Source organism: Columba livia, chromosome 2 (genome assembly GCF_036013475.1).
Source record: "Columba livia isolate bColLiv1 breed racing homer chromosome 2, bColLiv1.pat.W.v2, whole genome shotgun sequence".
Classification (NCBI taxonomy): Eukaryota; Metazoa; Chordata; class Aves; order Columbiformes; family Columbidae; genus Columba; species Columba livia.
This window is the reverse complement of record NC_088603.1, coordinates 145,673,848-145,686,049: the sequence shown is the minus strand read 5'-3', so window position 1 is coordinate 145,686,049 and position 12,202 is coordinate 145,673,848. Positions and strand designations below refer to the sequence as shown.

Genomic DNA, 12,202 nt, shown 5'->3' with positions numbered 1-12,202 from the left:
CTGATCACAACAAAATCAGTAGAAGATTGAGTCAGAAGAGCATGTTTTTATCTCAAAAAATGCAAATATGCAATCCTTCCTGTTGAAGGCTTTTTTTTTTTTTTTTTTTTTAATAATCAGAGCTAGTGTGAAAATGTTAAAGAATTTGGGAAGGCAAAAGGCCTGTTTTCACTAAATTTGAAATTGAATCAGTGTAACATCAGGCTTGTCAAATGTAAAATCAAATCATCTGCTACTTAGAAAATGAATAGAAGTGTATATGAATGCACAAACACACAGACCTGACTACACCAGCTAATAATTAATTCATCAGTGTGTAGTCCAACAAAACCAAACCCTAGCAGTACTCCACGAAGTTTAAGTTGTATTTATTTGGTAAATATTAAATACTAGTGTCTGCATAAACTGTGTATACTAAGTCACTGGACAAAGCAGCAAATAACACAATTGGTAGGAGAATTGTATTTAGCTTGACGGGAGAAACCCACTGGTTATGAAGCTTCATTTGTTTATGTACAATGTTTCATAAGAACAATATTCTCTGAAGATTATCAAATTGTGTAGGTATCATCGAGACCAAAATTTCATACTGGAAGAAAAACTTACATTAATGTTATAAAAGCTAAATCTATAATTAGAATTATTTTATCTATGCTTTTAACATATCTTATATTTCAACTTCCTGAAAACAGCTAAATGTGGAATAACACGTTTATTGTCTTCACAAAGTTTGTATAAAAAAGTTAATTTAACCTACTTTTTTTTTTTCTAATTCGCATTTTGCTTATAATGCCTATTCTTTTTCAGAATCCACCTTCTCCATTTGACATTAAGAATAAACAGTTATTTGGAAAGAAAACTAAAAGTGCAAATGGATGGACTTGGACAGTCTTTCTAATGTTAGTCATAGAATCACAGAATAGTTTGGGTTGGAAGGGACCTTCAAAGCTCATCTAGTCCAACTCCCTGCAATGAGCAGGGACATCTTCGACTAGATCAGGTTGCTCAGAGCTGCATTCAGCCTAGCCTTAAATGTTTCCAGGGATGGGGCATCTACCACCTCTCTGGATAACTTGTTCCAGTGTTTCACAACCCTCAGCATAAAAAAGGTCTTTTTCATGTCTAGCCTGAATCTCCCCTCCTTGAATTTAAAAGCATGACACTTTGTCTTGTTGCAACACGCCCTTCTAAAAAGTCTGTCCCCATCTTTCCTATGGGTTCCTTTTAAGTACTGACAGGCTACAATAAGGTCCCTCCAGAGGCTTCTCTTCTCCAGGCTGAACAACCCCAAGTCTTAGCCTGTCCTCATTTGAGCAGGATTCCACCCCTCTGATGATCTTAGTGGTCTCTTCTGGACTCCTTTCAGCAGGTCCATGTCTTTCCTGTACTGACGGCTCCAGAGATGGATGCACTACTCTAGGTGCGGTCTCACCAGAGCACTTCTGGTAGAAGGGCAGAATCACTTTCCTCGACCTGCTGGCCATGCTCCTTTTGATGCAACCCAAGATATGCTTGGCTTTCTGGGCTGCAAGAGTACATTGCTGGCTCATGTAAAATATTTCTCCACCAGTACACCCAAGTCCTTCTCCACAGAGCTGCTCTCAATCCTTTTATCCTCCAGCCTGTATCAATACTGGGGGCTGTCCTGTCCCAGATGCAGGATCTTGCACTTGGCCTTGTTGAATCTCATGAAGTTTACATGGGTCCACTTCTTGACCTTGTCCAGGTACCTCTGGATGGCATCCTGTCCCTCAGATGTGTCAACTGCACCACTCAGTTTGGTTTCATTCACAAACTTGCTGAGGGTGCACTTGATCCCACTGTCTATGTCAGTGATGAAGATAGTAAACAGTACTGGTCCTGGTATGGACCCTTGAGTAACATCACTTGTCACCAGTCTCCATCCAGACATTAAACCATTGACTACTACTCTCTGGGTCTGACCACGCACCCAGTTCCTCATCCACTGAACAGTCCACCCATCAAATCCAGTAGTCTCCAGTTTAGAGAATAGGATGTTTTGGGGGACCATGTCAAAGGCTTTACAGAAGTCCAGACAGATGACATCCATAGCCCTTCTCTTGTGCACTGATTTAGTTACTTCATTGTAGAAGGCCACTAGGTCAGTGAGGCAGGACTTGCCCTTGGTGAAGCCATGCTGGCTGTCTCCAATCATCTCTCTGTCCTCCATGTGCCTTAGCATAGCTTCTAGTGGGATCTGTTCCATGATCTTCCCAGGCAGAGGGGTGAGTCAAAGTTATAATAAATCGGCATAGTGACATGTTTTATGTTTCTGCATTATTTTATGTAAATTAGAGACAAACAGCCTAGAACTAATCCTGTTGTAAAATTTCTATGAGCTAATCAAAAGTTTATTGAGATAAAGTGAAAGACTAGTATTTATTTCAAAGATCTTTTGGTGAATTTCCTTATATAGTATCAAACCAAAACTGAAATATTACAGATGAACGGTATTTTCTTTGGAAATCAGTAAAATACTAGAAAAAAACTAGAATTTTATGAAGCTGGAAAAAAAAAAGTCTTTAAAATGCATTTTTTTTAATTACATATTTTAAAGGTAATCAATGATTTGTCAAACAGTAATTATGTGAGATATACAGCCAAAGAGGAAATGCTGTCATCTTATTTATCACAGTACAATCTCAAGTAAACAATTTATCTCAGAGTACTTTTGCAGGACTAATAAGGATTGCTTTCCATAATTTAAACTTTACAGTTATGAAAAGATTGCTCTAATTTGATCCTGCTGTTGGGAGCTTGTCTTTCCTTAAGGGCTTGTGAGGTTGAAGTCCAGCATGCAGCTAAAAGTTTGCTTGACATATGATTAAAGGTTTATCCTAAGGATCACAGCAAAAGAAGAAAACAAATTATGGATAAAACTTCACAGATTTCCAGTCAGAACCCTTAAAAGCTTGGACATCATAAATCTGCATTGATTTGTCATTTTTAAATGATGGCATAGATGAGTGTTCACTCTCTATAACTACCTGAAGGGAAGTTATAGCCAGGTGGGGATGGGTCTCTTCTCCCAGGCAGTTAGCAATAAGACAAGGGGGCATGGGCTTAAACTCTGCCAGGGGAAATTTAGGCTGGATATTAGAAAGAAATTCTTTACAGAGAGAGTGGTCAGGCATTGGAATGGCCTGCCCAGGGAGGTGGTGGACTCGCTGTCCCTGGAGGTTTTTATACTGAGATTGGACATGGCACTTAGTGCCATGATCTAGTCAACGGACTAGAGTTGGACCAAGGGTTGGACTCGATGATCTCTGAGGTCTTTTCCAACCCAGTCGATTCTGTGTGATTCTGTGTGATTCTGTGATTTTTAAAAAGAGAGTGAAAGAAACTACAAAAATATTGCCAGATTCCCATGTTACTGAAACTACTTTACAAAGCATCATAATTTTGCATGCAAATATTATCTAAATTCTGAGTACATATTATGTCTCCACATGATTTATCATCTTAAATTTCACCATATTTACCACTGGAGTTTTGGAATTTTTGTAGAAAAGAAGTTTAAAATATCTCTCAACCTTTTCCTGCACTCCCAGTAGCATTTGGGTATCCACACTGCTAATCTCATTCTCACATAGACAACTTCAAAGTCTACTAGGTGGACACAAAATGTATAAGTTTCCTGTGGGTGTGGGTACTGACCAGCTTGCTAAGACGTTAGCAAGAACAAAGGAAACATTTCCTTTAATATGCGGTGTGTTAATTTACAAATTTCTATCGCTGTTGCATGTTGGATAGCACTCTGTATCTGAACCGCAGCATCTCAATCAAATGTTCCTACTAGAATGTTAAAATTCAAAATCTAATTTTTTTAAGAGTTGACGCAGAAAGAAGTGTGTTTCCATCTCACACTTCTGTAGACCCCGTCTCTTAGTTTCCATGTTTTGTTTGTGTTTTTTTTGTTTGTTTGTTTGTTTGTTTTATTTTTTTCACCACAGGAGCCAGTATCAGTTGCTTATGGGATGTTCTTACGTATTTCAGTGAACACTAAATGAGTCAATTTCAAAACTGAAGTGGGAAAGAGGATAAGGACTGGGTAAATAAAAATCCCACCAAAAAAAAAAAAAAAAAGCCTACCTGTGTTAGTATAAATTTCTTCTGTCAAAGTGTTAAACTTTGAGTCTTGTGTAGGTCCAATACCATGCTCTATGCTGAAGTCCCAAATACCTCATGGTGTCTAAAACAGCAGTAGAGAGACACCTGAAGTACCTAAAGTACCATTACTTTAAATTTGAAAAAAAGTTGATGCAAATGGAACAAAACATGCAAATGGAAAGTAAGAGAGAAAATTGCTGTAGATTAAAAAAAAAAAAAAAGCTAATACAGGTAATTTGAATTTTAATGTGTTTAATATGCAGATGATACCAGTTTAAGGAGATGATTCCTCATTTTGCATAAGTGTCCTACCTATATTTTTACTTTTACCAAGGCACTTGGTCTCTTTAATTTAACCATTTATTTGTGACTGATCTGAATAAGTGACAATCAAACCCACACACATAGATTATCTCACAGCCATTTTGTTACTTACCTGACATCTCTCTCTTGCAATTATTATGTAGTTGATATGTTTCATTTTAAATAACAAAGAAAACTATTCTAGCTAACATTTACACCTTTTAGTAGGGTTTTACAAGCAAATGAGACTTAAGTTCTGAGGTGAATGTACTGTAGTACCTAATGAATAATACTCATGGTACTTCAATTATCTGAACAAATAAATTACATTCCCTTTTAAAAACCTGTAGTATTTTACCAAGTGATATTCACAGGTTGCATTTTTACTTGTTAAAAAAAATCAAATTTTGCATCCACTAAATCACAAATAAACTTCTGTGTTTTTTCATAAAAACTTAAGCGTAGCAATGAAATTAAAGAAACAAGCTGAACTTTTCTGCGCAAATGCAGCACAATGATGGTGATAAAAGACACATGCCTGAAAGATAAATGGTATCAAATGGCTCTAATAATGATTTATTTTGTATGAGGATCTGTAATACTTGCCACAGTAGTGACATATGTGTTCATTTAAAAAAATCCTTTACCTGTAGAAGCTGTGCATATGTACCTCTTGTAAAATTAAATAATTTGGGATAAACGTGTATTTTTTTTCCAGCTGGATATGTGTTTATACCCACAATTCCCTCAAATCATTGAGTAGCAAAATACATACCATCTAGACCTGCTGTGCAGTGCAAATTAAAGTTTTATTCAAATAATTGACTTTGTTTTATGTTAGGTCAGCTTATCTTTAAGTGGCGATACTTACTAATGTATTGATTGCTTTATGAATAAGCTAATGGAAAAGTTGTACTGATATTGACTTGTCAAAGAATTATGTATATGCCCCTTTGTGAGAGGTAAGCATTTTTAAATTTGTTTTATTGTTAGAACAAAAATATATTCTCATAATGAAATTAAAAAATGCATTTCCTAAATCCTGAATATTCTGCAAATAATTCTCCATCTTTACATATTAATATAAATTCTTTAATCTAGTCTTGTTTTGATAATACTATTCATGATGAGGCCAATAACAAAACAAAGAATATGTTTCTGGATACTCACACTGTTGACTTGCTGCATATGTATACATCTGTACATACAGCTCTTTAAGTGTCATTGCCACTTCTGTTCATGTTTTTCCATTTCCATTTTTCCTTATATCTAAGCTAAACCTCCCCTGGCACAACTTGAGGCCATTTCCTCTCATCCTATTACTTGTTACATGGGAAAAGATGTTGACACCCATGTCGCTGAAACCTCCTTTCAGGTAGTTGTAGAGAATGATAAGGTCTCTCAGCCTCCTCTTCTCCAGGCTAAACAACCCCAGTTCCCTCAACCATTCTTCATAAGACTGTGCTCCAGCCCTTCACCAGCTTCATTGCCCTCCTCTGAACTCAGTCCAGCACGTCAATTGACACACTCTTGTAGTGAGCGGCCCAAAAGTGAACACAGGATTTGAAGTGCAGCCTCACCAGTGCTGAGTACAGGAGGACCATCACTGCCCTAGTCCTGCTGGCCACATTATTTCAGATACAAGACATCCGTTGCAACACTCCAGTTACGTGAGTCATCCCACCGTGTTTCTGTGATGGCAATTATATCACAGTTTTCCAGTTGCACAAGAGCTACCAACTCCTCCTGTTTGTTACCCATGTTGTGTGGATTGGCATAGATGCACTTCTGTTGGGCTATTGATCCTACTAGCTTTTTCTGGGAAGAAACCCTCATTCCTACATAACTGTTTTCAGGCACTTCCATGGTTTCTAACACATCAATAACCCTTTTGTCTTTGCTGCTGCAGGGATCTCCACCCCCTGCCTTCACTGAGATAACAGGTTGAAGGACCTTGCTAGCACACCGCCCCTCAAATATTGGCATAGCACTCTCATGCTTATCTCTAGCAAGCCTGGTTTTATCCATTTCCCCCTTCAGATCTAGTCTAAATCTCTTCCAATAAGTTCTGCTAACACTTGCATGAAGATCTTGTTCCTCTTTTGAGGCAGACACACCTCATCTGTTACGAACAAGCCTGGTTTTGTGTAGACCAACCCATGACCTCGTGTAATGGAGACTAGCAGTTAGTCACCGAGGGAAGCTCGGAGCCAGCCCAATCCACAGCAGAGCCGCAGATATTGGCATACACAGGGATTATCCTGAAGCTGGGAAACATCAGGGCAGTGGAGAGACCCACCACAAGCAGGCAGGTCTGGCAGGAGATGCTGATGAGATCTGGGCATTGCCAGAACAACTGTGACCATCCCCATGCCTATAGAAAGCCACCTGGGGAGCACTGGTGACCAAGAGTGCTTCCAACAGAGCAGGCAAACAGGGCATGATGCCTTAGCTAGGGTGTGGCGCTTCACCAGGGGTGTGGCACAGCATTTCAATGGCCTCCAGCAGGACAGAGCAAAGTTTGTAGCTCCAGCTGGGGGCTTTGCACCATCTACCCCAGTGGTGGCTGATGCCTCCACACAGACAGAGCTACTGAAGGGAGAGGCTGCAGTGCAGACCTCAGACTGCATGAAGTGCCTGGACCTTTCTCCTGGGGCAGGGACAGGCAGCAGACCGGCCTGCAAAATATGTGCCCAGGTGGAGGACCTCCTGCACTAGGTGGCTGAGCTGCAGGATGCAGTGAGAAGGCTGGATAATGTCAGGGATGCTAAGAAGGAGTTAGAAAGCTGGTTCCAAGTGGAGTGTGCAGTAGACTCTCAGCCCATGGCCGAACAGCCAAACCCCCACTGGCACACACAGAGGTGAGAGGGGCCAGTGATGCAGAAGAATGAAAGCTTGCAATATATGATTTTGCAATGGATCTATGGTTTCACAATGATGCTCTTTGGATTTCCTATATGAGTTGAAAGCAGAAATATTTTCTTTGAGGCTAAAGTACATGGTTTAAATAATCCTGAATTCCCTCATCAAAGTGAATCATAATCCACTTTCTTTCATCATATTGCTACAGAAAATGCATCACCTAAAAAATTTCACAGAAGTCTATGTAAAATATATAATGCAATAGATGTTTGAACATAACCCTAAGTAGTGTAAATTAGCTGGTGGTTGGTTTTTTGTTTGTTTGTTTTTTGTTTTGTTTTGTTTTGTTTGTTTGTTTTTTTTCCATCTACTGATAATCTAGACAATTTTAAAATTCTAGTTTCTATATCTTACTATCATCTCTACTAAAGTATCTGTTTTCTCAAACCAATATACCTTAACTGGTTCAGTGTCGGTGAAAGCTGATAAAATTTTGTATCGATTTCTTAACCTATTGTATAAAAATAATTTTCTCAAGTAATATAAACACTCTATATTTTTAAGTCACTTGCCCTTTCCAGGATGAAATACTTCTTTGGAAGATTAATCTGTCATGGTTTTATTTTTCAGACAATTAACCACGAGTCGTGCTTTTTTGTTTCTTAGGTTAACAGGATTTCATCTTCCTCCACCTGTGACAAGTACAAAATCTGTATTTTCACTGCGCTTGACAAGTGACTTTGCAGTTAGTGCTCATGGGTTTAAAGTTTACTACGAAGGTAAGACATCTTACAAAAGATTCTTGATTTTTTTCCTCTGGTCTCTATACATAATAAAACTAAATGTCTCAAAAAATGTTTACAAATACACATTTATAGTCTTACCCAATATACAATGCTTGTTTTTTACGTAGTCATTTGGAGGCATAGACTCACACCTGAAACAAAAATATTTTAAGCTCTACCATCTACAGTTGCATTCAGTCACAAATGTTTTAAGACATTTAATACCACCAAAATCTTTAAATTCTGGAAAACATGGTCATAATCTTTCTGGCCTTTCTAACACATGCTTATTCAAATTAATGTCAAGACATTACTAGTTACTCTTGAATGTCACTAAATAGTTGAATTTCTCTATGCAAGTTCTATGGACGAATTCCCTCTCACACTTTTGTATAGAAGAAATGCTGACTCAGTTCTTTAAACTAACATAAAGTTATTTCCCTATTGCAGTTTTTATAATTGCCTTCAGTTTTCACACAGACACTGGAGTAAATGAGTTGGCACAGGTATTCCTGAGGTCCAGAATCTTATAGTACTGTATGTATGTTCCAGGAAGGATCTTGTTTCCAATTAAGCTCATTTCAGTCTCATTTGAAGAGTTGTTGAAGAGTTGGAATATATCATCCATCAATCTTTTTAATCAATTTCTTAGCACTGAGATTATGAACTCTAACGTGTTTATAGGATATAAACAAAAGCTTTTTTTTTTTTTTTAAAGTTGATGTAAAGACCCTTGATCTTTCTGCTACTATTAAGTGTCTCAATCAGCAAGCCAGGAGCTATAGTAAACTGCCTAGAGAAGCTCTGAGGTCATTGTTGAACCCTGCACAGTCCCATTAACAACAGAAACTAATCTCTGAGAAAGTAGCGAGCTGAAAGTAACTGGTAATGCAATGAAGGGCTACTATATAAATAAAGCTCAAAATCACTTTGTAGTAAAATACCTTCAGCTATTAACATAGTTTACCTTCAGGTATGATGCATTAGAATACTACTTCATATATAAATTCTCTCTTATATGTACTTATGTCAAGATATGAAACAAAAAACATAAAAGAATTTTCAGGTCTTTCTTGTTCCTTGAGTTATTATAGAAAATAAATGAGGCAATACACACACTCTTATGGTTTGCACACAAGAAGTAATTTACAAAACAAAAATTCAAACTAGGTGTAACTGGTTTTGCCTGGATTATAGCTACTTTGTAGTCTGTTAATTCAAGCTAAGGGTAATAATTGTTTTTGGCTAGATTATAGCAAATCTATAGACTGTTATTTTTTCAAGTGTTCCATAACTTTGTTCAGTTATTTAAAAAAAAAAAAAAGTTATATAGAAATGTACTATGGAATTCCCTTGGATTATTAGCTACACAAAATATAGTATATACTTCTCTTATGCATATTAGGAAAGTACATAGCATTTTTTATCATTCATTTGGTGCCATAAATTGAGAAATTAAAATTCGTTATATATAGTATCAGCTGCTGTCCTTATACATTGTTTGCCAAAAAGTTTTGCACTACTAATGCTAATAGAAAGTGTACTATGCATTTCAGTTATGATAAATAATTATTAAAACTAAAATGAAAAATCACCAATAGAATTCAGTTTGCACATATGACTGGCTCCTCAGCTAGTTCCTTTCTGGGATAAAATAACATGCTGATTAATAGAACTCAAGCTCTTAAATCACTGACAAGTGTGGGGAAGTTTTACCTTCAACCATAGAAATTATGATTTTAGAAAAAAGAGTAATCTTGTTGCCTTGAATTATTATTATTATTATTATTATTATTATTATTATTATTATTATTATTATTATTATTATTATTATTATTATTATTATTATTAATGTGAGGCTTTGTTTTGTGCAATCAGGTATATTGAAAGAAGCTAAGCTACACCCTAGAGTTTTAGTTCACTGGAGTCTCAATTCCAACAGCCAGATCTCCTTTTTTTAAGAGCTGCAAAGAAGCAATTTTCATTCAGTGACAGAATTTTGCTTTCAATTCCTGTTTTTTTGACTTCCTATAAAGCTACCTGTCTTTATCCCAAGCTGGCAAAGAAATGAAAATTCATTACATTACATTCATTTCATGTATCATTCCTTGACATGAGAGAATAGATGTATTTAAATGATAATCACATCACGGCAATCTCCATTTCTGTTCTTGTACTCTTTGTGAAAGTGCATAACCCTGCAATCAACATTTTCAGATCTGGTTCTACCTAGTATTCAATTTTCAAAAATCATGATTGCCCAGTAGCTTCTTTTCAGCTTCCTGATGAAACATCTGCATACTTTGCACTGTTAAGTGTCAGACCACACACTTACATGTTTGATTATGGATATGTAACTTGAAACCTAAGATAGAAATGATTAGCAACCTATCGTTGCAATAAAGCAAAATGATAGAGATGCCATGAGAGGGCAGGATGAGCAGTAGAAACATATATCTGAATGTATTAGATCCATGTGCGGTTTGAACAAGAAGGAACATACCTTTCATTATCAATGGTAATTTAAATTTCTTTTGAAATGTTTGGAAATAGAGGACATAGACAGATGGCTATATGGGATGCATTACTGTTCACTACATTTAAAAAACAATCCAAACCAAACCAGAACAAAACAACAAGCAAACAAAATAAACAAAGTCAACCAACATCTCTTTCTCTGACCTCCCATACTGCATGACAAATTTGCACTCAGGCTGAAAGTTTACAAGAAACTACAGAGTGTCTTACAGAATCTGTGGGAACTGTGAATCTACTGTGGACATTCTTGATCATAGCATAGAGGAACATATTAATTTTCTGCTCTTCCGAGAAAAAAAATATGTATGAAATGATGTAAAATTATATTGCGAATAGAAGTGTTATGCTGGGCCACCATATGTAAGCCCCTGCAACTACATCCAGTCAAACTAAGTACACAATAGACCACAGAAATATCCATTCTGGTCTCCCACCATCAATAGCATAAGCCTCAGCCTGTATCCTCTGTCTCTCCATCCTTCTCTCCTTCTTTCCCTCCTTTTTACTGTCAAGTGGCATATTTGGGTTAGCTTTGGTACTCTTGTGCACATACTTCTTTATGTTCAGTTTCTCTGTTATTTGAGAAAGAACATATCTCAGAAATACACCTCCTTACATAGCACAGTATCCCTCGATAAAAAAAATTTCATGAGAGAAAACATAAACAGATTACTCAAAAGAAAAAGACTTCACTTACAGTGACAACAGAAAATGATGAGATGCATTGAAAATTAAAGAGGGATTTTAAAAAAAACCCTTCAGCTACAATAATTACAAGTAGCAATTTATCATTTCATCATTGACAAGCGACACAACTTTGCTGGCTGGAGTGAGAAATGGGGGAGTTACAAGGCTGCTGATTCCATGCCTGTTTGTTTTTAATTTTTTTTTTATTTTTTTTTTCTTGAGAGGTCCCTGGCATCTTTGTTTTGATTTTCTTTTTCAGTAGCTTTCAGGGTCTGTGTAACATGTATTGGTATTAATGTATGGAGCAGAAATGCTACACTTCATCCCCTACTTAGTAATTCAGGCCAAGTCACAGTGTGGCTATGTCCTTTTCGTTTTATTTCTGATAAGCTTATTTTGCTTTCAGAATAGAAGAATTTGATGCATTTCTCCATTTCCTGTTGTCCTGAGATACATAAGCAGCTTTATTCATTGAGAGCACAGGAGGGGAAATACAGCTGCTGAGAAAGAAAGTAACATAGCAGCTTGGCCCATACAGCAATGAGTTTCAGTGAACCTAGTCCTGCTTTGAACAGAGCTTCCTTTTGTTCTTACTGAGTTATTTTACAGCTATTAAACAGGTAGCTGACATTGTTAAAATCATTGACTTCAGTAACAAATTTACTGCTATAATTTGTGGCAATCTTTATTTAAAAGAAAAAGTATAGTCATTATTGTGTTATCCTGTTGATCACGAAGAAGGCAAAAAAGAAATGAACATGTTAATTAACATTAAGATTATTCTTATAGTGAAAATTCTGATTGTCCTGCAGAGGAATCACAATTATTGATAATAGTGTTATTAAACCTTATTTAATCTGCTTTGTACAGCTACACCTATTTTTAAAGATGAATTA

The 12,202-nt window shown here is 36.6% G+C and overlaps 1 protein-coding gene across 6 annotated transcripts in view; it reads left to right on the top strand.

Annotated features, from left to right (window-relative positions):
• Positions 1 to 12,202, top strand: part of CSMD3 (CUB and Sushi multiple domains 3) — a 631,749-nt gene that overhangs the window by 108,464 nt on the left and 511,083 nt on the right. For all 6 annotated transcript variants that reach the window (XM_065054280.1, XM_065054281.1, XM_065054284.1 and 3 more), the window contains exon 3: positions 7,963 to 8,075. In XM_065054280.1, coding sequence (XP_064910352.1) covers positions 7,963 to 8,075 — 113 coding nt within the window. The remainder of the gene's footprint in view (positions 1 to 7,962; positions 8,076 to 12,202) is intronic.